The 27956-nt window shown below is 38.4% G+C and overlaps 1 protein-coding gene across 3 annotated transcripts in view; it reads left to right on the top strand.

The window, feature by feature from the left end:
• Positions 1–874: 874 nt before the first annotated feature.
• Positions 875–27956, top strand: part of LOC111015363 (RING/U-box superfamily protein) — a 37153-nt gene continuing 10071 nt past the window's right edge. For 2 of the 3 annotated variants that reach the window (XM_088125085.1, XM_088125084.1), the window contains exons 1-10: positions 875–1177; positions 3635–3707; positions 12972–13037; positions 19668–19733; positions 19845–19921; positions 24470–24521; positions 24635–24706; positions 25981–26048; positions 26137–26188; positions 26275–26359. In XM_088125085.1, coding sequence (XP_087981211.1) covers positions 1044–1177; positions 3635–3707; positions 12972–13037; positions 19668–19733; positions 19845–19921; positions 24470–24521; positions 24635–24706; positions 25981–26048; positions 26137–26188; positions 26275–26359 — 745 coding nt within the window. In that variant the 5' untranslated portion in view covers positions 875–1043. The remainder of the gene's footprint in view (positions 1178–3634; positions 3708–12971; positions 13038–19667; positions 19734–19844; positions 19922–24469; positions 24522–24634; positions 24707–25980; positions 26049–26136; positions 26189–26274; positions 26360–27956) is intronic. The other variant, XM_088125086.1, reaches the window with a different exon arrangement.

The following is a 27956-nucleotide window of genomic DNA, read 5'->3' as shown; positions in this document are numbered from 1 at the left end:
ACATAACCCTCACGATTTTGTTTTTAGTTTCACCTAAAAGACCTCGTACCAATGGAGATCTGATGCCTCCGTTCATTCTGCTTCATTCTTCCATGTTTTTTGTTTTGTTTATTTCATTTATAGGTCCGAAGCCCTTCTTAGAAAGCTCTTCTTAAGTAAAAAAAAAAAAGAGAATGCTGCTTGATTTGAACAAACATTGTAAGAACCTTTCTAACCGACACCCCAGTCATAATGCCACCCACGTCTTTCTTTCTTTCTTTGAACAAAAACCTCATTTTTTGTCTTTTTATATTTGAGTTATAAATAAAATTAGTCACTCCTCCGTCAACTCTCTGAGATCATAACGAGAGTTTGTTCTTATCCAAGGTTCAATGTAACACAACCTGATAGAGTACACCCACAGATTATACCATGACTACACCTTCCGAGGCTCACCACTTCTTGTTCGCCACCCAAGGATTTCACTAACACAATTAGGTTTTAGACCATGGCTCTGATACCACTTGTTAAGGACAAGTGTACCCCGAGTACCCCATGTATCTCTACAATTGTATGATATTGTCCGCTTTTGCACTAACCCTCACGATTTTGCTTTTGATTCCATCCAAAAGACCTCATACAATGGACATAATTGTCATATCTTATATACCTATGGTTGGACATGGACATGTCCTCCAATTTGAAAAAAAAATGTAATTTCAAATTATATCAAACCCTTTCAAAAAAAAAAAAAGATATGGATAAAAATGTAATTCAAATTTGCGTTTTACCTATCATAAAAACTCATTAAAAAAAAGAAGAAGAAAGACCTACAATTGTAAAATGAAATAGAAATGGTAATTTTTCCAATTTTATTAGGCCGCGAACTCCGAAAACTCGCAAGAAAGGAAGCCCGGGAAACAAACGGGCCAATTACGGATTTTCATTATTTTTTTTTCACCCCACTACTCGCGAGATCGCTCGGCATTTTGTCTCCGGAACTTGCAGAAGCTTTGTTCATATTGCCGGAGTAGAGGGGCTTTTGCTCCGGCGAACGGCTGAAAATGGATGCACCGTCGCCGTGTGAGTTGAACTTGAATAAAATTGCTGCACTTATAGAGGGCTTAGCTTTGAACGTCAAACATATCGGCCAATTCGACCCTGGCCAATTCTACAGTATCTGCATTTCCCTTGCCAGGTGTTGATTTATTTATTTGTAATTTAGGTTTCCAAGATTTTTTCTTGTTCTCTTCTTGTTGATATTTGATTTGCATGTTTTTTTTGTTTTTTTGTTTTTTTTACTGAATCCTGTGTGAATTTTGTAAGTAGGGAGGATTTGCTACTGGTAATATCTGCCGTTTGCTTAAGTGGTTGCAGTCAAATTCTGTATTTTCTGTACTTTCGCACTGAAAACTCAGTGGTTGCAAACTTGAACTGCGCGTGAATATAACATTGATTGTTTAAGGAGTGTTAGAGGAAGACCATCTATTGGGAGTTGGCAAAACGAAGGTTCTTTGATGAGTCCGTCTATATTGATTCATAAAGGTCCAACATTAGTGTAAATAGTGGAAGATTTAAATTACGAGGTAATTTTTGAGGTGGTAGAAAAGAAGAGTGGTCTTCAGCAACGATCGGGAGTGGGATTTATTGTTTCAAGAGGGAAGTTTGGATGATAGAAATATGACAGTAATTCCTGTGGGTGAGGCTTTTGATGTTGGTTTTGGGCCAAATTTCAAATGATGAGATATGTTTGGGGGACTCATTTTTTATTATCAAATTCCGAATTGGTGGGTGTTAATGAAGAGACGAAAAACTCACTTTATAATATTCTTATAAGACTATTTGAAAGTATGGGGTTAATCTTACTCCAGTTTTAAGTGGAAAGAAAATGAAGAAAGCTAAAAAGAAAAAACCTTCAAAAGGTAACAATACAATTAGAAAATCTAGTTTCGGTGGTAGATTATAAAAAATGAATTTTGAGTAGGTTGTAGAAGTGTTTATTTCTTGCATGGCTTTTGAGATTTTCTCGAGGTTTTAGTGGGATCTAGAACACAGTGAGTCTTGCGGTCCAGATTTGGTGGTTTTTCTTATATTTTGTTGTCTCTAATATTTCGTTATTTCTTGAAGATTGCCCAGCAAGTATAGTGAAGACTTTGTTATGTGGTTGCAAGGGCAAAGGCAGATTTTTATTTTTATAGGCTAATGGGACCTCTGGGACAATGTTATAAATAAACCAGCTATCAATTTAAGGTAAAAAATAAAGTTGTTAACTAATACTAATTAAAACAACCATAACAATTATAAAGCAAATCGCAAACAACACCCTTAATCATCAATAATCCTCAAAAGATATAAGGTCGACCCCAACCAAGCATCAGGGCCTTTTAATTTTCACTACCCACCCTTGTTGCTTGATATTAATGCCTGCAAGTGCTCTTTTACCAAGAATAATATTCATACTATGACACTAGTTGCTGCTTTGAAATTATCACGAATGAGGATAGTGTTATCAAGTTCTTTATCATCTTAAGTATTAGATGTCCAATAAATGAATTAAATTTACCCAACTCATCAGCTTAAGCTTTTGGGTTGAGTGGTGGTTTGTTCATTCTTAAGATGGTATCAGAGCGCGTGGTCCTGTGATCGAACCCCTACGTAGTCGTTTCCTCCCCATTTTATATTGATTTCCACTTATTGGGTCTTGATGTTGTTTTCTAATGCCACAAGTGAGAGGGAGTATTAGATATCCAATAAATGAATTAATTACCCAATCCATCAGTTTAAGCTTTTGGGTTGAGTGGTGGTTTGTTCATTCTTAAGATTAAGCCTAAGAAATGGGGTATCATGAAGGTGATTTAGTTTGATCTTATTGCTGCCAATTTCAGGACCCTTGAGAAAATTAGATGTATGCAAAGAGAGGTGCATGAGGATAGAAGCCGTATGCGAGAGGGAGTTAGTTAGTTAGGGAGCAGAGAAATATTTTGTAATTGTATAGGGGGACCAGTGGGCATTGTTTAGTTATGCTCTAGTATAATGATATGACTTAGAAGTGTAGTTGTCTGTGCGGGTTATATTGTGTTGTGTATTTTTGGAGAGAGTAGACATCTCATATGTTTCTGTGATTTTCTGTTTTATCTAATATCATAGTATTAATATTGGTTCCAATTGTTCTATGAGCTTTGTACTTTTATTGTACTCTTATTCCTAAGTCAAATACCTCATTGAGGATTTATAAGTAATGGCGAGACAACTAAAATGGATCTCTCTTATTCTTTTACTTTGTGGCCTTTTTTTGTATACTTTTGTTATATACTGGTGTCACTTCATGTGTTTAAATATATAAGTTTTGTGTTAAATCTTTAATTTCCTGCAGTGCAATGCAAGGTTACGACTGTAAATAATTCTTTTTCTTTTTGATAATTGGGAGCCAGCGTTTTGCTCCCTATACCTAGGGGCACCCGTGCCCTACGACTATAAATATTTTTATATCATCAATTATGTAATTTTGTTGGTCTCTTATTTATAATTATTTGTTCTAGTGTGAATGTAATTGTTGTTCTTTTAAATTTCTTTCCATGTATGTGCTTTGGCTTCTGCTCACAACCATCTATTTATTGTCTTTCTTGACTTTACTAGATTAATTTTGATAATACAGATCTATTGACTTATCTATAGCAAACAACAAAGTTCCATCTCAAGCTCACAGTTTACCTGGTCTCTTGAAACAGGTAACGTCCTTTATTCTAGTTGTAAAGGAATTTATGATGTTCTAAATCAATTTCACAGTTTACTGCATGCCCTATTGGCTTCTCTGCATTACTTTGCTTCCACCGCTTCTTGAGTTCGAATCTCAAGGCCTAAAAAAGTCTATTTCTCCCCCAAGACACTAATTTTAAAGCCAAGTACTTCGTTGCCCATTTTCTATAACTTGTTGGTCCATTTGACCGGCAATTTAAGATGGTGTCACTATATGACTCCTGGCCAATATGAGGCTTTTTGGGTATATACTTAACATAATTTGAGTAATTTCTTGACCCTAGAATGTCCAATTTCTGTCAAGTTACTACCTGTTAAATAGCATTCCTCGTTTTTGTACAATCACTACCAAATGTCACTGGCCTAAATAGTTGACTGTGTCATCTTCAAATTATTTTGACATTCTTGTTTTGGTTCTATGCTATGCCCAAATGTCACTATCCTAAATAGTTGACTGTCATCTTCAAATTATTTGACATTCTTGTTTTGGTTCTCTGCTATGCCTTAGAGATCTTGGCAGGACGTTCAATAGGTTGGGTTGCACTAGCCTATTAGTTAACTGAAACTTTTGGATATGTGAGGTAAAGATGTTGAGAAAAAAGTTGTATTTGGGTTTGGAAGATGGGTTGTCATCCTGGTGTAGAAGTATTGATATTAGCCTAATGACGGCCCAGTATAGATATTATTGTTTCGTTTTCCAGCTGCTGTATCCAAAGTCTCTGTTTCTTTGAAAGATTCATTTTCAATTTGTTATCCCTTATTTAAACTACCTTGATTGCCACTGGTATTTGATTTTTCAGCAGGAAAAATGTTCTTCCAATTTGTACTGTTTTGGTTATCCCAAGTTGTTCTTCGAGTGTATTGCTATTTGAAGTGACTGTTATTGTTCCTCTATCATAGTAACCGTAGATATAGCTTTGTTGAGGTATCCAATAGGTGGAGTGCAAGGTATTCTTTAATATCCATTCGCAATCTGCCAATGTATCTTGCCACAAAATATTGCTCATTTTCTCCAAGATTTGTCCTGGCACCCAATCTGTGGTCCGGTGGAATTATTCGGTGCAATCTACTATCGATTGAGTTTCTTGCTTGAAATTTTGATATTGATTGTATAGAATTTGTTCTCAGTTCATGGGTAAGGATCTTTCTCGCATGAGCTTCTTCATTCTTTCCCAAGTTCGGATTGGCTTCTATCCATATCTTTGTCTACTTACCTCTAATTGATCCCACCAAGCGGATGTTCCTTCGTTTAACTCGAGAGCTACTAATTTAACTTTCTTGTTATTCATGTAGCTGAAAAAAATTTCAGCATTTTTCACCCAATCAAGAAAACTTTCAATCTCCATTTTACCATTGAAGCTAAGGAGGTCAATCTTCATTATGTAGCCACTAACATTCTGGAATTGTCGTTGGTCATTTCTAGATGGAAAACTCTCAGTTCTCGGAGCCTTCTTGGATGCGCAAGCTGTTGGTTTTGAAGAACTCTATTATTCTGTTCTATTACTTGTAATTCTTGGTCAATTCTTTCATTATTTTACTGCGGACCCAAATTTTCCAATATTTCGACTATTTCTCCCATCAATTGTTTTATATCACCCACATTTTGCTGGATTTCATTGATAGCTCCTTCAACCAACACAAGCGTTTGGTTGTGGTTCGTGGTGAGTGGGCGCGGTGGTTTTCTCCGCTTCCTTTTCAGCAAGAGAATAGTCTTCTAATGTGGGGGTGGGAGTTTCTTGCTTGCCATGCTTTGATCCCAAGAATCTGGGTGCTCTAATACGAAATATGGTGCAGTAGAGAATTTTAGAAACAAAAAATATTAGGATCAGATTCTATGGTCTAGTCCGTTTGCGCAGGATTTATGGGTTTGTTTCTTTAGATGCTTTGGGATTGGCTAGCAACACGGATTGCAAGGTGATGCTGGAGGAGGTGTTGTTCCCTCTGTTTCGAGATAGGGGTACCTGCCTGTTTCTTGGCTATAGCAATTGTTCCATCCTTGTGAGTGGGAGGCCTAGGTGTAAGATTCTTGCCTCGAGGGATCTAAGACAGGGAGATTCTCTATTCCTTTTCCTGTTCATTCTAGTTGTGGATATCCTTAGTAAACTCGTCTCTATTGGAGTGGAGAAAGGTGTTCTTTTGGGTTTTGGTGTGGGTTGAGAGAAGACTTGTCTCTCTTATCTTTAGTTTGCAGATGATATCATCTTCTTCTGTTATGGAAAGGAAAGTTTGTTTATTAACTTGAATCATTTACTTGCTTTCTTTGAATCCATATTGAGGCTTAGTGACTGGGCGGCTTTGGTGGGGTGTGAAGTTAGTGCTTTTCCGTCCTCCTATTTAGGGCTTCCGTTGGGTCAAAGCCTTAAAAGTGCGTCTTACTGCTGCCAATGCTAGAAAAGATGCAGAAGCGTCTATCCTTGTGGAAGAAAGCGTTTTTCTCCAAGGGTGGGAGGTTAACTTTTATTCAGTCTGTCCTTGGGAGTATCCTGACTTACTTTCTGTCCCTCTTCTAAATTCATGTGGTCGTGAGTGAGAGCTTAGAGAAGATTACGAGGGACTCTTGTGGGAAGGTGCGGAGGAGAGGGGGGGGGGGGGTGATTCTCACTTAGTTAACTGGAAAGTCATTGCAAAGCCGCTAGAAGCTGGAGGATTGGGCATTAGGAATCTGAAGCTTAAGAATGAGGCTTTCTTGGCTAAATGGTTGTGGTATTTTTTCCATGACCCTATTGTGTTGTGGTGTAGGATTATTGTAAGCAAGTACGGACCGCACCTTTTTGACGGGTCTCGGTTGGTGGCCTGAAGTTGTCCGATAGAAATCCCTGGAAGGCTATCTCTTTGTGTTTCCCCTTTTTCCAGTTCATGAGGTGTTTTTTAGGTGGGGTGGGGGTGGTGCATCTTTTGTTTTGTTGGGTCTCTGTCCTTCTTTGACAGATCGAGAGACTTTAGAGGTTTCTGCTTTGATTAATTTGCTGTTTGATGTTCCGTTTCGTTTAGGGGGAAGTATGTGCGGGTTTGGTCCCCCAGCCTTCTAAGGGCCTTTCCTATAGTTCTTGTTTCCATATTTTGAGCTCCCCTTCTAGTGCCTCGTCAGCCCCTTTGTTTTCCTCCCTCTAGAAGGTCAAGATCCCAAAGAAGATCAAGTTCTTTAGGTGGCAACCCTTACATGGTGTAGTTTTGTGAGAAGGGTTATATTTTTCTTATTCTCATTACAACCCATTTAGGGGTAAATATACAAGAAGACCTTTCAACAAATAAGGAATTAATCTAAACCTATAAGGAAAACAATAAAATTACAGAATATACAGAGACATAATGTAAATTCTAATAAGGAAAAAACTTAATTTACGGCTTGATTTTCTACACTCCCCCTCAAGCTGGATGATATATGCTTGTCATTCCAAGCTTTGAGATTAATCTACTAAGGCTGGGTCGATGCAATGCCTTAGTTAAAATGTCAGCAGCTTGTTGTTGGGAAAATACATATCTCAGATTGATAGTATTTGTCTCAGTCTTCTCGCTGATGAAGTGACGATCTATTTCGACATGTTTCATCCGATCATGATGTATTGGATTTCTTGCAATGGCTATGGCAGATTGATTGTCACACAATACCTCTATAGTACCTTCTGTCTTCACCTTGAGTTCAATGAGAAGACGTTTCAACCAAACTCCTTCACAGATCCCATGGGCTAATGATTGAAACTCAGCTTCAGCACTACTTCGAGCTACAACTTGCTGTTTCTTACTACGCCAGGTTACTAGATTCCCCCATACATAGGAACAATATCCTGATGTTGACTTACGGTCAATAGGAGATCCAGCCCAATCTGCATCCGTGTAGACTTCAAGAGCTCGGTTTGTGGTTTTTCTGAACATCAGTCCTTTTCCAGGATCGTGTTTGAGATATCTCAATATTCAATACACAGCTTCCATATGCTCCTTTGAAGGTTTGTTCAGAAATTGACTTACCACACTAACAGCAAAACTAATGTCTGGTCGCGTATGAGTTAAGTATATTAGCTTTCCAACTAGGCGTTGATATTTGCCTCGATCAACTGGTTCATCTTCAAGATTAACTCCAAGTTTTGAATTTGCATCCATAGGAGTGTCTGTTGGTTTACAACCACTCATCCCGGTCTCTATTAGGAGATCTAACGTGTACTTTCGTTGAGTGACAGAAATCCCTTTACTAGATCTTGCTACTTCCATACCTAAGAAATACCTTAGGTGTCCCAAGTTTTTGATCTCAAATTTCTTCGAGAGGAGTTGCTTTAGACGAACCATTTCTTCAGAGACATTTCCTGTAAGTATTATATCATCAACATATACTATTAATACAGTGATCTTACTTGGTGAGAAGTGCTTGATAAAGAGGGTATGATCGGATTGACACTGAGTATAGCCGTCTTGTTTCAACACATTTGTAAATTTTTCAAACCAGGCCCGAGGTGACTGTTTTAGTCCATATAGAGACTTCCTGAGTTTACATACCTTTCCCTTAGTATATCTGTCCTCAAATCCAGGAGGTATGTCCATGTACACTTTTCCTCTACTAAATCACCATTTAGGAATGCATTCTTCACATCAAGTTGAAACAATGGCCAATCTAGATTTGTTGCAATGGAGAGAAGTACCCGAATAGTGTTTAGTTTGGCAACTGGAGCAAAAGTTTCCTGATAGTCAATCCCATAAGCTTGGGTGAAGCCTTTAGCCACCAGACGAGCTTTGAATCGTTCTATACTGCCATCTGGTTTGTGTTTGGTTGAGAAAATCCATTTACATCCAACCGTGCGCTTACCTGGAGGTAAGTCTGTAAGGATCCATGTCCCATTTTTTTCCAAAGCCTGCAATTCTTCTAGAGTAGCAGCCTTCCATTCAGGTTTCTGCAAGGCTTCTTGAACTGTGTTGGGAGTTTGAACCTGATCTAGTGAAGTCACAAAAGCTCTAAAATACGGCGACAGATTAGTGTAAGACAAGTGATACCGTATGGGATGTTGGGTACATGAGCGAATACCTTTCCTGACAGCAATGGGTCTATCATCTCCTGATGTCTCGTGTGCTATTTCAGGGACATTGAGATTTTGGTTTAGATCTTGGCTTTGCTGAGCTTGTGTAGGTTGTATTTCGTTTCTCTCAGGTTGTCTTGTTCGTCGCGAATAAACTTGCAGTTCAGCCTCAGAGGGAGATACGTGAGTTGGCTCAGAATGAGGTACAGGTGAACTCTCAGAGAATGGAATTGGCTCAGAATCAGAAGAGGGTACAAGAGAACTCTCAAAGGATGGGTTTAAAGAGAAGTCAGGAATGCAATCCCAATTTTGTGATTCAAGAACAGAATTCTCCCCCTGAAGGACAAAATTGGGATAATATGGTTGATTTTCAAAGAAGGTGACATCCATGGTATGAAAGAATTGTTGGGTGGGAGGATGATAACACTTGTATCCTTTCTTATTTGGCGAGTATCCAAGAAAGATACATTTTATGGATCGTGCATCAAGCTTACTACGATGCTGAGGATATATATGAACAAACGCAGTGCACCCAAATATTTTTAATGGTAATGGAGACACAAGATGGGATGTAGGATAAATTGAGAGTAAACTTTGTAAGGGTGTGTTGAATTTGAGAATGCGGGATGGCAAACGGTTTATAAGATAGGTAGCAGTTAGGGCAACTTCACCCCAGAAAGATTTTGGAACATGGGATGTGAGCATGAGAGAACGGGCTACATCGAGAAGATGACGATTTTTGCGTTCAACAACACCATTTTGTTGAGGTGTGTCAACACAAGAGCTTTGGTGAACAATACCATGAGATTGAAGATATGGACCAAGGGTAGAGTTGAAGAAATCACGAGCATTATCAATTTTAAGTATTTTTATATTGACTTGAAACTGAGTTTGGATCATTTTATGGAAAACGGTGAATAAGTGGCTTGTTTCAGATTTTTCTTTCATAAAGAATGTCCAACTCAAACGTGTGTGATCATCAACAAAGAGAAGAAACCAACGTGCCCCATTGATATTTTTTACCCTTGAAGGTCCCCAAATATCTCCATGGATAAGGGAGAAAGGCTGAGATGGAAGATAAATGTGAGGTGAATAACAAGCACGAGTATGTTTGGAGAGTTGACAAATCTCACACTTGAAAAATTGACTCTTTTTATTGAGAAATAAAGAAGAAAACAATCGTTCAAGATAAACAAAGTTGGGATGACCAAAACGATAGTGCAACATCATGACAAGATTATCTTTATGATTTAAGGACTCAGAAACATAAGCAGACTCACGATTAGACTGAACTACAAGTTCATTGCATTTCTTTGTTGGTGGAGGACTCGTTGCTTTAAGAAGATACAATCCCGCACATAATTCAGCATTGCCAATCATCTTCCCCGATCCCAAGTCCTGAAAAATACAAGAATTTGCAAGGAATTTAGTGTCGCAGTTCAAGTCTTGATTCAACTTACTCACAGACAATAGATTATACTCTAATGTGGGCACAAACAATATTGATGCAAGAGTTATGGAGCTTGATATCTGAATACTCCCAATTCCAGTGACTTGAACAGGTGTACCATTAGCAATTCGAACAGACAGGTTACCCGTATAAATTGAAAATGATGAGAATAAGGATCTATCACCTGTCATATGATCCGCTCCTGAATCCACTATCCATTCAGATGGAAGAGTTTGAGTGTGGAGAGCACGAGAATTTTGGTTACCTTGTTGTACATTCCCATAACCACTTACTGTTGTTGGTGGAGTTGTTCTGTTCAATAGTTGTTGTAGCATGTCCAACAACTCTTTGGTATGTGGATGTTGGTTAGAAGTTTCAGAGACAGCAGCATTGCCTCGAGTTTCTTGATCTGATTTGGTAGTGTTCGGCTTCCAGTTCGCTGGTTTTCCATGTAATTTCCAACAGGTTTTTTTGAGATGTCCCACTTTATGACAATGATCACACCATGGTCGCCCTTTGCGCTGGCGGTTATCGCTATATAGATTCCCCCAAGCAGCAAGAGCGATTGGATCATTAGGATGATCTCGTTGGGAAATGAGCGCAGATCCATTTTGAGTAGGAGGATGTTCGGTTTGTCCCAACATGACTTGCTTTCGACTTTCCTCCCTACGGACTTGGAAGAAGACTTCTCGAAGACTCGGTAATGGCTTAGTACCAAGAATGCGACCACGAACTTCATCAAGTGATTTATTTAGACCCATCAAAAATTTGAAGATCCTTTTTGTCTCCACAAATTTTCGAAAGAGGATACGATCATCAGAACATTTCCATTCATGAGTTCCAAATAAATCTAGTTGTTGCCAGTAACGAGATAAATTGGAGTAGTACGATGTAACAGTTGAATCACCTTGTTTAATTTCTTGGAGAGTAGTCTCTATCTGGAATAACTCAGCAGTGTTTTCTTTATTGGAAAATGTATCCTCAGCAGCATCCCAAATTTCTTTGGCAGTAGAAAATAGGAGAAAGTTCTCACCAATTTCAGTGGTCATGGAATTTATTAACCAGCTCATGACTTGATTATTTTCAGCCCTCCATTTGCGAAATGTTGAATCATCGGGTTTGGGTGATTCCACTTTACCGATGATATAGTCTTCCCGTCCACGACCATACATGAACATCAGCACTGATTGGGACCACTGAAGGTAATTGTGGCCATTGAGTTTGTGACATGTTATCGGATTATTGTTGCTTTCGGAAAAGGACGAGACGTTAATTTGTGATTCTGAACCTGCCATTACAAAAAAAAAGGTGTAAGGAGCTGTGATTCGGAATAAAGTATGGGTAGTAGCGGCGGCAGCGAGCTCGACGGTGGCGCGGCGGCGGAGAGCTCGATGGCGGCGGCGGAAAGCTCGGCGGCAGCGGCAGACACAGCAGCAGAGAGGCGGGCTTCTGCGCGACGAGCGACGACCGGAGCTGCGACGTGCGACGACCGGAGCTGCGACGAGCGATGACTGGAGCTGCGACGTGTGACGACCGGAGCTGCGATGGGGTGACGGCGCCTGAGACGAGAGCTGCGGCTGGGATCTGCAGCGGAAGCGGCGGCTAGGGTTTTTTCAGATTGTGACGGCGCCTGAGACGAAAGCTGCGGCTGGGATCTGCAGCGGAAGCGACGGCTAGGGTTTTTTTTTCAGATTCTGGCGGCTAGGGTTTTTCAGATTCTAGGGTTTTTCTATCTCTGATACCATGTAGTTTTGTGAGAAGGGTTATATTTTTCTTATTCTCATTACAACCCATTTAGGGGTAAATATACAAGAAGACCTTTCAACAAATAAGGAATTAATCTAAACCTATAAGGAAAACAATAAAATTACAGAATATACAGAGACATAATGTAAATTCTAATAAGGAAAAAACTTAATTTACGGCTTGATTTTCTACACATGGGAAAGTCAATACTTTGTATCATATTCAGAGGTGTTCTTCTTTTATTTTGGGTCCACATACAGAGGAGCCTTGGAGGATCTAGATCACATTCTATGGTCCTATCAGTTTGTGCAAGATTTATGGGTTCGTTTCTTTGGGTGCTTCGTGGTGTCCTTGGCTCGCAATTGGTATTGTAGGGCGATGCTAAAAGAGGTGTTGTTGTTCCCTCTGTTTTGAAATAGGGGTGCTTTTTTTTGTGGCATGCTTGTTTCTTGGGTATTTTGTGAAGTATTTGGCCAGAGAGAAACAATAGAATTTTTAGAGGGTGTAGAGATCCGATGATCTTGTTTGGGATCTCATTAGGTTTAATACATCCTTGTGGGGGTTGGTCTCTAAGGTTTTTTGTAATTACCAATTAGGTGTTATTCTTTTGGATTGGAGCCCTTTTCTTTAGTCGGTATCCTCTTCTTGGGTTGTCTTTTTGTATGTTTTTGTCTATCCTTTTCATTTCTCTCAATGAAAGCTTGGTTTCTTATCTTAAAAAAGAAAAAAAAAACAAAGAACATTATTCGTCATATTTTAATCGGTAAGCAACCAGCCATAGGAAGCCTTTAACAAACAACTAACTTAACAAAACAGAACCTAACTAACTTATAACTAACCGAACTACTTTATTAACAACTAAATAAAGTAGTTAGTTACATCACATCCTATCTCTATAATATGTAGATTGGGTTATAATTTCATGTTAAAATGATTTTCTAGCAGTTATTTGTTCAGGAATGTGTATCTGGTTGCTAAATCTTTCCTATTATGAACTTGTTTAAGCATTAGTTTACATAGGATATTTATTTGTCTAGATATGTCAGAAGAAACATACTCATCAAACAAAAGCAGCAATTATGGTGCTCATGATATCTGTCAAGGTACATTTTGCTCGTTCTTTTACATTCATGTCATGTTTATTTTCATCTTTTAGGACTTGTGATCAAGTTTCTCTAATGTTCCCCTTTATTTATGATGCACATGTTTTTTTTAAATAAAAAATATTAAAGTATGTTTAATTGTTTGTGTTATTGAATCAAAATTTGTTTAGATGAGTAGTAATCTTTCAAAAATAAGTAACAACTTTAACATCACTTTCAAGGGATGGAAGTTTGACAGTCTTTAGGTGAGTATCTTACCAATGAAGTCTGTCTAGGTAGTTTAGTTGTATAGCATATAAAGTGCATTTCAATTAGTCCATCGCTTGCAAGGAAGTTTCATTCTTTTTACATCAGCTTGCAATTGCTAAAATGTTCTTTTTGGAGCCTCTTCAACTTCCTTTGGACTGCAAGTATTAAGAAGGCTAGTTTTGAGAAAGGAGTGATGTGACTGGATAAACTTGTTAATTGGCTGATTTTAATGTGGTTGGTGAGAAAATAGATAATGGTGTCATCAATATGGAAGTTAAAGAAAAGCTTTCAGTCTTCCTTGCATGAAGAATTCGGCTGGTGATTGGATTAATTCTCCGATACCAAGGAGTGTTTTGTAAATAAAAAATGATTTTAATGCATTGTTCCCTTGCATGTAGAATTTGTTAGGGTTAAACTTGTAATTGTCTTAATTTTATTTTGTTTAGTTGGTAGGGTTATTTTCTTTTTTTACCTTGTAGGTAACTAGTGTAATTCTATCTTCTTTACCTCAAGTCTAACCTATTTGCACTGGTTGGGCATCTACTTTTTGTACACTCTTTCCTTTGGGCTAAAAAAAAAAGAAAAGAAAATATAACATTTCTCGTTCTTCTTATTCTTTTTGTAATTTTGTACAAATCACTGCTTCTTCTTGGTGCTTAAACCGCAAGTTTCTTTTGTAACTACAGTCTTATGATGCTCACCTGTGATTGGATAACGGTTCTATTAGTTCTTTTTCTTTTTTTTTTTTTTGTAAGGAGGGGGCTTTCTCATCCCCTGTCCTTTAGGCAGTATACTTTTCCTTTCATTGATGTTTCTGATAAAAAAAAAAAAGAATTGTCTTTTGGTAATTGTTTTTGTTTCTTGTTCTTTTTTTTTTAATTGAACAAAGAAATAAAAACATGTTTGGTGACCTTTTCTTGTTTTTTCCACTCTAAAATTTTATATTAAAAAAAGTAAATTTTTATATGAAAATTAATTTTTTTTAATTAAATATTCGAAATTGTTACCTTATTTTATTTTTTAATTCTTATTATGCATTTTATAAGTCAACAATAATAAAATAATGCTTTTATTTATGTTTTAGAAAAAAATTGAAACGACAACAAGAAAAAAAGAAACTTAATTTTGTTGTTTTCAAAATTTCTACACAATTTTGAAAATGTTTCTTAAAAGTGAGAAATGAGAAACAAGAAACATGAACAATTAACATAAACAATGCCAAACGGGCCCCAAATAACCTTTATTGGCTTGGTTCGGTATTATAAATGTTTAGTTCAATTGAAATAATCTTATACAGACCAAAAGTGATGTAGGCCTTAGTATTAGTTAGCCGTTAGACTGTTAGTTTCATATTTAGCCGTTGGGTAGATTAGTTAGTTAGGTTGGTTATCTATAAAAGCCAACTCTTTTGTATTTGAAAGGATTCATTCAAAGATTGAATAAAAGTTTCCGCCACTGACTTTACATCAAATTGGTATCAGAGCCCTATTTGAAACCTAGGACCTGATGGCCGGGAAGAACGCGGCAACTTCCGACAGAGGACCCACAGCGGATCCTTCAACAAACCAACCTTTGTCACCTAAATCCGCCACTGAGCGTTTACTGCTAGTGGAAGATTCCTTAGGTGAGGTACGTTCCAATGTACAAACAATTCACGGGTTAATGGAGAATCTTTTCCAAACATTTGGAGAACATAGCAATCGAGCAGGAACGGCTGCGTGACGATCTAGGCGACCGCGGTGGTCATCAAGAACGTGTACACCAGCCAAGAAACCGATCGCCTTCACCAATTATTGCAATAAATGCTGACGGACGGGGTCGACGACATCACGAGCTGCAAGTGAGACTTCAAGATTCAGATTCTTCAGGCGAAGAAGAAGATTTTCTTCGTGGAAACCCTCGCTTCGACCTTTGTGACTTCAAGAATAGAGGGGGTATTCGCACAGACTGAAAATCGATTTGCCTACTTTTTGTGGGAAAATGGATGTTGAAGCATTCTTGGACTGGATCAAGAATGTCGAAAACTTCTTTGATTATACAAATACTCCGGAAGATAAGAAAGTTTGTTTGGTCGCCTTCAAACTCAAGTCTGACGCTTCGGCTTGGTGGGATCAATTGGAAATTAGCCGTCGCCGTCAAGGGAAGCGTCCTATTTGCAGCTGGCCACGAATGCTTCGTTTGATGCGAGAACGTTTTCTTCCCGCCAATTTTGAGCAGCTCTTGTACCAACAATATCAACGGTGTCGGCAAGGGTCCAAGAATATGGCTGAGTATACGGAGGAATTCCATCGATTAGGAGCCCGAACGAACTTAACCAAATCAGAGGATTATAAGATTGCCAGATTTGTTGATGGTCTTCGCGAAGATATACAAGATCAAATGGATATTCAGTCGATTGGATTCCTTACTGATGCCATCACCATGGCTACAAAGATTGAGGATAAGATTGATAAGAAACGGCTCAATAACCCTATAAGACGTACGCTCTGGGACAAACCTGTAAGTTCTAAATTCCCTTCTTTTGATGCAGGGAAAACTGGAGGAGCTTCTACATCCACAGCACCTAAAGCCATTGATGACACCGTTAAGCCTCCTACCAAATCTGCAGAGACAGCCATTAAAAAGGGCGCCAATCCGTATGCTCGGCCTACTATTGGCAAGTGTTTTAGATGTGGCCAGTGGGCCATTTATCTAACGATTGCCCTCAGCGGCGTGCCCTTGCCTTAGTGGATGAAGAAGGTCATTACGATCCTGATGAAGAGGTTATTGCCGATGATGACACGGCCTATGTTGAGCCCGATGAAGGGGATCCTGTTAACTGTGTCATCCAACGAGTCCTTACTCCAAAGGTTGATGTTATTAATCAACGCCATTCCCTTTTTCGCACTCGCTGCACAATCAATGGTAAAATCTGCAATGTTATCGTTGACAGCGGGAGTAGCGAAAACATGGTTTCCCAGAAGTTGGTCACTGCCCTTAATTTGAAAACTGATCCTCACCCACAGCCTTACAAGGTTTCGTGGATACGCAAAGGAGGCGAGGTCCAAGTTCAATCAGTTTGTACGGTCTCGCTCTCCATTGGGAACCAATATAAAGACCAAGTTATATGTGACATCTTGGATATGGATGCGTGCCACATCCTGCTAGGCCGACCCTGGCAGTATGATCTCCAAGCTATACATCGGGGCCGTGAAAACACGTATGAATTTAGTTGGATGGGAAGAAAGATTGTTCTTCTACTAACGGTCTTAGATAATAAACAGAGAAAGGATAATCCTTCTCCATCCAAACAACTTTTCTCCTTATTTCCGGGCAAATCATTCGTACAAAAGGATGAATCCCTTCTCCTTGCCATCGTTGCTAAGGGAGATTCCACCCCATCTTCTCCTCCTCCCACACACCCTGCTATTTCCCAATTACTCCAAGAATTTCATGAAATAACAGAAGAACCCATAGGACTACCACCTTTGCGCGATATTCAGCATTGTATAGACCTTATGCCCGGTTCATCTTTGCCTCATCTTCCCCACTACAGAATGAGTCCTGCTGAATATCAAATTCTGCACCAACAGATACAAGATCTTTTGGATAAAGGATATATTCGGTCAAGCATCAGTCCTTGTGCCGTTCCTATGTTGCTCGCACCAAAGAAGGACGGATCATGGCGCATGTGTGTGGACAGTTGGGCAATCAATAAGATCACAATCAAATACCGTTTTCCGATCCCTTGTTTATCTGATCAGTTAAATCAATTACATGGCAGACGTTTCTTCTCCAAAATAGATCTAAAGAGCGGTTACCACCAAATTCGAATCCGGCCTGGAGACGAGTGGAAAACAGCATTCAAGACCAATACGGGTCTTTTTGAATGGCTGGTCATGCCATTTGGACTATCCAACGCGCCAAGTACATTTATGCGCATTATGCACTAGGTTTTGCAACCTTTTCTTAACACCTTTATTGTTGTATACTTTGATGACATACTTGTTTATAGCAAAACCTGTGATGATCATATCTTGCATCTTCGCATTTTGATTGAGACATTACATAACAATAAGCTCTATGTCAACCTAGCTAAGTGCTCCTTCATGACAACTGAAATAGCATTCTTAGGTTTTTATATAAACCAATTTGGCATTTCTGTCGACCCATCTAAAATTTCTGCAATCCAAAATTGGCCTACCCCTACCTCTATTAGAGACATCCAGTGTTTCTTAGGTCTAGCGTCATTCTATAGAAAGTTTATACAACATTTTAGTACAGTGGCAGCACGACTAACGGATTGTCTAAAAAAGGAAAATTTTTTTGGGATGCACCTCAGTAACACACCTGTTCTAGGTCTTCCTGACTTTTCTCAACCGTTTGAAGTGGCCATAGATGCTTCGGGGATAGGTATAGGTGCGGTTCTTTCCCATAATGGTCACCCATTAGAATATTTTAGTGAAAAACTCATACCTCCTAGGCAAAAATGGTGCACCTACGAACAAGAACTATATGCCTTAATAAGAGCCCTTAAACAATGGGAGCACTACCTCATCGGCCGTGAATTCATTCTCTTCACCGACCACTTTTCCCTTAAGTACATTCAAACTCAGAAAACCATTAATAGGATGCATGCTCGTTGGGTTTCTTTCTTACAATAGTTTGACTTTGTCATTAAGCATAAAGCAGGGACAAGTAGCTGATGCTTTAAGCCGTAAAGCAAGCCTTCTAACTCTTTTATTCGGCCAAGTGATTGCTTTTGACAACCTCCCTACAGCATATGAGAATGACAGTGACTTCCACACCATTTGGCAACAATGCAACCAACATGTCAATTGCAATGACTTTCACCTCCTTGATGGTTACCTGTTTAAAGGAGACCGACTGTGCATTCCCCATACTTCTTTACGGGAATCCTTGATTCGGGACTTGCACAGTGGCGGCTTGGCAGGCCATCTGGGACGTGATAAAACGTTGGACATCGTGGCTGCTCGGTTCTATTGGCCTCAACTAAGGAAAGATGTGTATAACTTTGCTTCTAAATGTTTTATTTGGGAAAATTTGTCGATGGACTTTGTTCTAGGATTGCCAAAGACACAGCGAGGTTATGATTCAGTTTTAGTCGTGGTCGACCGTTTTAGCAAAATGTCTCATTTTTTACCTTGCAAAAAGACTTCCGATGCCATCTATGTTGCCAATCTTTTTTTCCGAGAGATTGTGTGACTCCATGGTATACCAAAGACCATTGTCTCTGACAGAGATGTGAAATTAAAATTCTTGAGTTATTTTTGGAAAACCTTGTGGAAGAAATTTGATACCGGGTTGAAGTACAGCACGACCAACCATCCTCAAATAGATGGCCAAACTGAAGTTACTAACCGCACACTCGGGAATCTTATACGCTGTCTTGGTGGGACAAAACCGAAGCAATGGGACCTCACACTTGCTCAAGCCGAATTCGCCTACAACCACTTGCGCAATCGTTCCACAGGGAAGTCCCCCTTTAAAGTTGTATACACTAAACTCCCTAGACTTACTGTGGACCTCGCTAATATTCCTTCTTAATATTCCTTCTAATGTTGACTTTAATCAGGAAGCTGAACACATGGCTGAAAGGATAGTAGAGTTGCATAAAGAGGTCACAGACAACTTACTACAAGCTACAGCAACTTACAAAGAACATGCAGATACATGCAGATAGTCATCGCCGAGAGAAGCACTTCAAAGTTGCGAATTTGGTGATGGTTTACCTATGGAAGTCCAGATTTCCTACCGGAACATATCATAAACTTCATAATAAGAAGATTGGACCATTTGAAATCTTACAGAAATATGGTGCTAATGCTTATAAGATCAATCTTCCAACTGATCTGCGCATAAACCCCATATTCAACGTATCCGACATCTATGAGTACCAAGCGGCAGACTCCTTCCAAATAGCTACATAAACTCGTGGTTGAGTTTTCTTTTAAGGAGGAGGGAATATGATGTAGGCTTTAGTATTAGTTAGCCATTAGACTGTTAGTTTCATATTTAGCCGTTGGGTAGATTAGTTAGTTAGGTTGGTTATCTATAAAAGCCAACTCTTTTGTATTTGAAAGGATTCATTCAAAGATTGAATAAAAGTTTCCGCTACTGACTTTACATCAAAAAGAAAAAGAAAATAAATATATTTATTGGAAACATTTGTCACGCTGATGCAGCGATGCAGAAAATGCAGAGTTTTGTTTTTTACATCTGGATTTAAAAACTTTGTTCGCATGAGGAAGTTTCCTTTTCCGTTTTGTTTGTTAACACTGTGGTTTGAGTCAGTTGGCTTCATTTTTGTTGAGTAGAAATCATCTTGGAATGTTATCTGGTTACAAATATCTCAGCTTTCTTCTATATTCTGCATAGTAGAGTGCTTGCAAGATGAGATGGTTTTCGGAAAAGGAAGCAGAGGAACTCTACAGTCTTGCTAATGAGGTTCTTTTTATTTTTCTAAAAGTAGTATTGACTTGTTCCCTTGATAGAAGTTTGTGTATTTTATGGATTCTTAATATTTTTATGTTGCCGAGATATTATTATGCTATGTAGATTGGTAGTGATTTCTTTGGAGATGTGAATACTGGACAAACCAATTCCCTTACCACGATTACTACTGTTATGGAAAGGTGTGAATTTCTTTCTTGATTTATCTGCATTCTGTTTTCTTTCATCTTCTTTCTGAAAAAAGGACAATTTTCATTGATATAATGAAAAGTTACTAAGTTCAATAAAACCTCCCCACTTATCTCACAATCCCAAAACAAAGAAACCTTTCCCAGCTGGAACTAAGGATAGAATATGAATAACAAAAGAGCTATTTTTCTAAAAATACCCAACATGAACAATTTACTTTGAAGCTTTCTAATGCCTATACCAAATCCCCGGAGACCTCATTAAATAAACCTATAATTCCTTTCCAACCAATTATATTCAATAGAAAATATTTTACAGCATTAACACACAGCTTCTCAAGTCTCCCTTCAAACGTATTCTACAAAGCAACTACTCCATATTTGCCTTTAATGAACTATGAAAAAGCCATGAGAACCCAAAACCTTGTAGCAAAGCCAAATCTTTCTGCTTACTGAACATGAAAGAAAGGATTCAGCATTCAAGTCGGACATCTTTGTCTCAAGATATGCTGGCCACATTAAACATTTAACCCTTTTTGGACAAGTTTCTTTTTAAATTGTAGAGCACAATTCTTTTTCCAAAACATTTCCATTGTAGATCAGTTTAAGATCTAAAGATTTTACCCAAAAACTAACATTAGGCTCCAAAAGCCACACCCTCTTATCAATCTCATCCTTGTACTCACTATTCTTCCAACAAGTGTATGGATTGTGAGCCCTCAGTTTATCTGTATGAGTTTGGTTTTTCTCGACTGAATGCATTATGATTGATTATTATTCTGACTAGATCCCAGTTTGGTTTCCCCATCTTTCACTCCCGTCTTTGCCAACGTTTACTAGCCTCTTTGACGTTGCACATTCCTCCCCCTTGGTACATGAGTTTGTGGCTAGATTTGTATCGGGTTTGAGTTCGACTAATTCATCTTCTGTCTTCCTTCCTTTTATTTTCTTCAATTTTATTTCACCCCTCCAATTCAATTGCCTTTTTGATGAACTTGGATAGCTTCCCACTGCCTTCGCCTCTCTTCCATAGCCTCGAGTCTCAATTTAGTCTCCTTATTGAATCTTACTACTACAAACTCACTTATCATCTCCTCTTTATTTATTATTTATTTTTTTTATAAGAAACTTAACTTTCATTATCAAAAAGGTATATACACAAAAAGGGGAGATGAGATATCCCCACTAGCCAAGAGGTTACAAAAGAGCTTCCCTGTTGGCAAAAATTTGAGAGACACCATAATTTCAAAAAGCTTTGTTACTAGATGTCCATAAAGACACAAAAATTCTAACGTTCTCCTGAAAAACTCTTCTATCTGATTCTTGTTCAAAAAAAAAAAAAAAAAAAAAAAAAAACTCTTCTATCTGATTCTTGTCTCAGGAAAGTCTTTTTGTTACTCTCAAACCAGAGTCTCCACACCAAACCAGCTATCCTATTGGACCAAAGAAGGTTTGCGCGACTTTTAGAGTCTGTCCCTTTGATGAGCTCATGTTGAAAAGTCTGAATAGATCCATCCAGCAGGCTGTCGCAAATGTGCAATTGAAAAAACAAGTACCATTGGTCTTCTTCACTATTTTTGCACAACCAACTAGGTGATAGGCACATATGGGGCATCTGAAGTCTGCAGCAAGTATTTAGCCTCTCATGAATCAGGATCCATAGACAAATTCTAACATTTTTGGAAACCTCCAGCTGCTAAATAAAACTTCCCTTGAAATGTCTAGCATTTGAGTTCTGCTGTATGAGGCTGCCCATGAGAGATTTGACCGAGAAAACACAACTACTTCTGAGAGAGAGAATCTAGTGAGTAAATTTGTCATCCCTGCCCATTATTCAACTTCCAGGTCTGATAAATTTCTTCTAAAAAGCAAATCCCAGCCTCTACTAGCTTCTGACTAGCATTTATCTACTGTAAACTGCTTTGAATTTGCCCACCTTAGTTTTATACCAAACATCACCACTGCCTTGCAACACAAATGGATACTAAACCAGGGACCCTTAGACTTTGTTGTTCCTTTAACTGCTGGCCACCATTGCATATCGATGATATTTTCTCGTGATCACCTATCTCCAAAAGAGCTTCGATTTCAGCCACAAACCTCCAGTTCCATTTTGCAGGTAAAGCACAGTTTTTACTAGCCAAGTTACCTAAACCTAATGCCCCCATAGCCTCATACTTGGCAACCATCTCCCATTGTATAGGATTCGGACCTCTGCCCTCCTTATTGGTTTTCCATAAGAAATCCTTGATCAACTTCTCCAACCTCACTATGATTTGCTTAGGGCATTTGAAAATAGAAAAGTAATACAGTGGTATACTTGAAATCACATACTTCGCGAAGGTGAGCCTTCCTTCTCTAGAAGACAAAGGTAGTTCCACTTTGCCAACTTTATTTCCACTTTATCTTGAATAGGCTGTGGCTGCCAAAAATTTCTTATTTGCCTTACCTCCGAGAGGCATGCCCAGATAGATCAAAGGCCAAGACCCTATTTCACAACTCCAAAGGTGAACGTGGAAGCCAATTCTTCTTTTGAAACATTCGATCCTGCCACTTGAGACACGGCCAAATTAATATTAAAGCCTGAAATAGCTTCAAAACAGCACACCATGTGCTTAAAGTTTTAGAGGAGATTGTTGTCGTCTTGAGAGAAAATTACAGTGTCATCCGCAAATTTGTGGTGATTAATATGAGTCCCATCCAAACCCACTGTAAAGCCTTCAAGACAGCCTTCCATCACACCTCTATCAAGCATGCTACTTAGAACATCAGCTACAAGTACAAAAAGAAAAGGTGCCAGCTGGTCACCTTGACATAACACCTTGAAGCCTTGAAGCTTTGATACGCCAGCGTGGTCTTGCATTGATCAGGATGGAGAAGGACGTATTAGAGACGCAATCTCTCCCAAAGCCTTTCCTATGGAGCACTTCTAAGAGAAAATCCCAGTTAACCATATCATAGGCTTTCTCAAAATCTAATTTGATAATCCAACATTTTTTCTTGACTTTCTATTCATTGACAAGTTCATTTGCCACAAGGATTGGTTCCATGATTTGTCTTCCATGTATGAAGGCTGATTGATTCTTGCCTGCTGTCCAATCCAAGACTCCTCTTAATCTCCTAGCAAGGACTTTTGCCACGATTTTGTAGTGGCTTGTTGCCCTTGATTTTTTGGGAATTAGGCATCTCATTCACGCATGAGTTGACAGTGCCACTTTCGAAAAAGTCTTGGAACACCCCAAGCACGTCTTCTTTAATGATGTTCCACAACTTTTTCAAAAATTCACGAGTAAACCTGTCGGGGCCAGGGGCTTTGTCAGCTCCCATGTCTTCAGTTGTTGATCTAATTTCTTCCTCTATTAAAGTGTCTTCCAACTTCTCACTAAGTTCCTGGGCAAGGACTTCCAGTTTATGTTGCCAGGGCAATAGCAATGGTCAGATCTTTGTTAGACCCCCAATCATGAAGATGTATAGTAGGAAGGGTAAAATGGGGATTTGAGGGATGTTAGGCCATAAGTATAACGGCCAAGAGAGAGAAAATTCTAGCTGTTAGTAAGGGGAGTGAGTAGGCATATAAGGAAGGGAATGTTGTGAGGGAAGGATCATCTTGTATTTCAGTACTTTTGGCTTAATAGTGAAGCTAGGAGAGGTTCCCCACCCTCTTGAATTGGTGGGTTGGCTTTTGTATCGCCTTCGGCCTTTATTTTCCTATCAAAGTAATAGAAATTGTGAGGAGATACCTTACAATCTTCTAGAATACAACTTCTTATAAAAGGAAACAAATGGATCCACAATTTCTTTTTCTTCCAGCAAACTAACCCCGTTTTTGTTTTGAATTTTGGTGGTCAAATTCTTCTTCATTTTAGCAGTCGCATATCTGTGGAAGAGCTTGGAATTTTCATCACCCTCCTTTAGCCAAGCAGCTCTGCACTTCTACCTCCACTTCCTATCTTCTTTCAGGACTAGATCCTCCAGCTGAACCTTCAAAAGAGCTCTTCTGTTAAACTAAAATTCAGATAAGCCCATCCTTTGTTCCCAACAATCAAGCTGGCATATTTCTCTAATCAAGTTGTCCTTTTGAGTTCTTATGAAACCAAAAGTAGCTTTATTCTTACAGGCTTGAATTCTTATCTATAAAAAAAATTCTTACAGGCTTGAATTCTCCTCCTTAATATTTCTCATTTTTTAGTAATATTCTTACAGGCTTTGAATCAATTCCCAAGAAATAAATGCTCTGGTAATAATTTAATAGGAAACTAAACTTAAGATAGAAATCAATAATATAGGGGTTGGATGTATTGTGTTGTCAAAGTGAAATGCAAAGGCTTGCCAAATACTAGAGAGGCTCATTTCTCCCCCAAGACTTCCAAAATATGCTTCCCACACTTTCCTAACCCATGTTATTTATAACCATTATTCGCTTACAGACTTACCATTTAATTATTTATATACTTCCACTATCATTCCCAACAGTTTCTTGAGAATGCAGGATTTGAATTGATTATTTTAGTCTTCTTACTTTCTATTTGCATGTGTACCCAGATTTTTTCCTCGAATGAAGCTGGGTCAGATTATTGCATCTGTGGAAGTTAAGGTGGTTACTTGTCTCTCTGCTGAACTTTTTCCACTTTTTTAAAAAATTCTTTTTAAATTTTAAATTTATTACCTGGATATATTCTCATGTCATTTATGTTTTCCCTGTTCTAGCCTGGATATGGAGTATTTGCCACTGATTTCAATATTTCAAAGACAACACAATATTCACAACAGGAGAAAATAGTAAGTTCCGTGTTTTTCAGAGGCTCTTGGATACCTTAATATCCCATTTGACTTAGCTTATACGATCATTATTCAATTCAAGTTAAAATATCAATGAAAATACCTGTTTCTTACCCAAAAATGTATTATGCGATCAGTTTTGCAGAGTACTAGGTTAGGTTTATATGTTTGATTATCCAGTTCAAGTTTTTCACAATTTGGAATTGGTCTTACAGATGTAATAATGTAATAATGTATTAGACTTTAATAAGATGATGACTTAGAGGTCTTAAATTTATATGTTTTGATGCTTTTGTTGTTATTAAAAACATAAGACGTTTCATTGATTTTATTAAAAGAAACAAATTCTTAGAGTTACAAACCCAAAAGAGAGTGAAAAAAAAAGAAAAGAGAAAGGTACAAGCTAACTATGCCTCGTGAAAGCACCCCGATCAGTACAAACGTCCTGGAAAGAAAAATCAACAAATAATTTAGAAAAGGAACACCATGGAGAAATTATGAATCCGGAAATATCAAACCACCCTAACCAACACCCATGCTTATTCTCATCAACCCTTAGGTTACACTTGAAGTCTTGAACCAAATCTTGGAGATGGTGGTTTTTCGATGGCATTAACCCATATCAAATGGGATCTAGGAGGCAAAGGACCATACAGGAGATGATGAAGATTGCTTCTTGAATATTTAAAGACCCACTGCAAATTAAATATTTGGAATAGACGGAACCAACATGCGATAGCAAAGGGTCAACCAAAAAACAAATGATCTGCACCTCTGCATCCTCAACACACATTAAGCAAACGGATGGCATTAGAAAGGAATTAGGAAGCTTCTTTTGCAAAACTTCAGCTGTGTTTAGGCTTCTGTTAACAAAATCCAGATTAGAAAGTTTGTTAGCTTGGGACTCTTGAACTTCCAAATTGCCGAGAACAACTTAAAAGAGAAGAGGAAGAGTGCAGTCTAGATAGACCCAATGAATAAATTATAGTAGCTTGTGATCAGTTTTATGAAGCATCTAGTTTGGTTTATGTGTTTAGCTATTCACTTCAAGCCATTAGAGTTTGTGGGATTGGCATAATGGATGTAACCATGTATTACCCTTTTGTAGGATGAAAATAGAAAAGGCTAGGGGCCAATATTGCTTGTTTATATAAATACGTGATAAATAACTCCATCAAACTTCAAAAAATTCTTATTGTTATTCCCTATAAATGTATTTAAACAAGTATTCTTCATCTCAGATTGTGTATTTGCAAATTGATCTCTCATTGCAGCTACTATTTGTTGTTCAAAAAGATAATATTGAGACGTCTGCATGTTTAATCACTCCTCCACAGGTTAAGTATGTCTAATACTCCCCCCTAAGATGGGATTGATTTCAATTATATCTATCCTATGCTATAATGAATTATTCATTTTTATATCTGTAGCTTTCTTGTCAATGGGAGGGGAGTCAACGGTAGGACAAACACCGGATACACGGTTCGTTCAGATGCACTCAGAATACGATTTGTAAGATACTTTTCTATATACATAAATTGAATCTTCCGACTTCATTCTCTTTTAAGGATACTGGACCACAGCTTCCAACAAATATAGCTTGTATGCTTAAATTAGGATCAAATCTTCTCCAAGCAGTTGGTAACTTCAATGGTAGGATCTAATTCTGATTCTAAACATCTTGGTATTTTATAGGATAAAATAGATTCTTAGTCTCTGAGTTTGATGATAGGTTTCTATTTGATCTTAAGTTTCAAAAACTAACAGTCTGGTCCTCAACTTTTAAAAAATAGTTCTAAAAGGTCCTGGTGTCAAACTTCCGTTAGTGTCACTAACAGAATACTGACGTGACATTGGTGAGTTGGATATTTATTAATTTAATATTATTTGAAATGATTACTTTTCCTTTTTTTCTCTTCTTCTTTTTTCCCTCTTTCTCTCTCTTCCTTAGTCCTTCTTCTCTCCTCCTTTTCCAATATTCTTCCCTCTCTTCATCTTCGATTCCCAACACGTGCTGTCCACTTCCTCTGCCAAAATGATATCTCTCTTCACCTATTGCCTGTTCGTTAAAATGTTTGGTGGATATGGCGATGATTCATATTCTTGCCATCGGTTCAATTCCCAAAACTTCACTCCCTCCTCCCCTGCATGTCAATAATAGCATCTTTAGGCTCACAAGGACCAGTCTTGTAGGCAAGGGTTTGAGGTCTCTTAGTCCTAACGACTTGGAGGTCTCAAGTTCAAACCTTCCGGTGAGCTTAATACCAAAAATATTTGATGTCTCTCGGGTCCAGGCCTTGAGTTATGGAATCCAGCAAGTCACGGTAAAAAGGAGTTTATTAAGAGTTATGGAGGATGGATTACAATTCATGATCTTCCACTTATGTTCTGGGATAGAGATTGCTTCGAAGCAATTGGAAAGTATTGTGGTGGTTTAGTTAAAGTTTCAACTAAAACACTGAATCTATTTGATGCCTTTGAAGCGGTAATTTGTGTGAATCAGAATCTCTGCGGATTCTTACTTGTGGTAGTAAAGATAAGTCATAAGGCATTGGGGCCATTTACAGTTCGTATTTCGGACTGTAATCCTTCAAAATATCCACATTTTCGAGACTCTTTGGTGGAATTGGGAACATCTTCGAACCCCTTGGATCGTGCCAGATTTCAAACGGTAATGGAACTTGAAAGGTCTTTTCCAAAAGGTTTTGATATTTACTGAAACAAGGGTATTTTTCTCGGATCATGAGAACGAAGCGATCGATCTTCCCAATAAAGAATGCATGCTTTCTCAACCCCTAGGCCAACTGGACATTAATGGTGAGGATTTAAACAAGGAAGCTCAAAAGTCGGCATCTCCTCGTCAGCTGAATATTAATAATGGAAGCTTGAGAGTCTTAGATTGTTTGGAAGGCCCAAATGAGCCGCCAAAGATAATTAAAGGGTCCTCTTTCCCCAAAGAAACAAAGAAGTCAAACGGCCGTGTAGCTCCTTTCCCGCTTTTTATTCAAGAAGCAGGGAGAAAAGAGTGGCCATTAATGATTCGAGAAAGGTTGTCATGGCTGAAGAAGTAAGAGTTAATTTAATCTCTGCATTTAATGATGAAAGAGTATGTCCTCCTTCAAGTGACGCTTTGGGTTCCAAAATGAATCCAAGCATTCAATTACCACCCTCTCTATCACAAGGAATTATTAATTCTACCAAAAGAACCTCCTCGGCTGCCCCTTATGAAGTGGCTCTTGATGATGACGAT

Source organism: Momordica charantia (assembly GCF_013281855.1).
Source record: "Momordica charantia cultivar OHB3-1 chromosome 6 unlocalized genomic scaffold, Mcharantia_2.0 BLBB01000006.1, whole genome shotgun sequence".
Classification (NCBI taxonomy): domain Eukaryota; kingdom Viridiplantae; phylum Streptophyta; class Magnoliopsida; order Cucurbitales; family Cucurbitaceae; genus Momordica; species Momordica charantia.
Note: the sequence above shows the minus strand (reverse complement) of the source record. Positions and strands in the feature narration are given on the sequence as shown.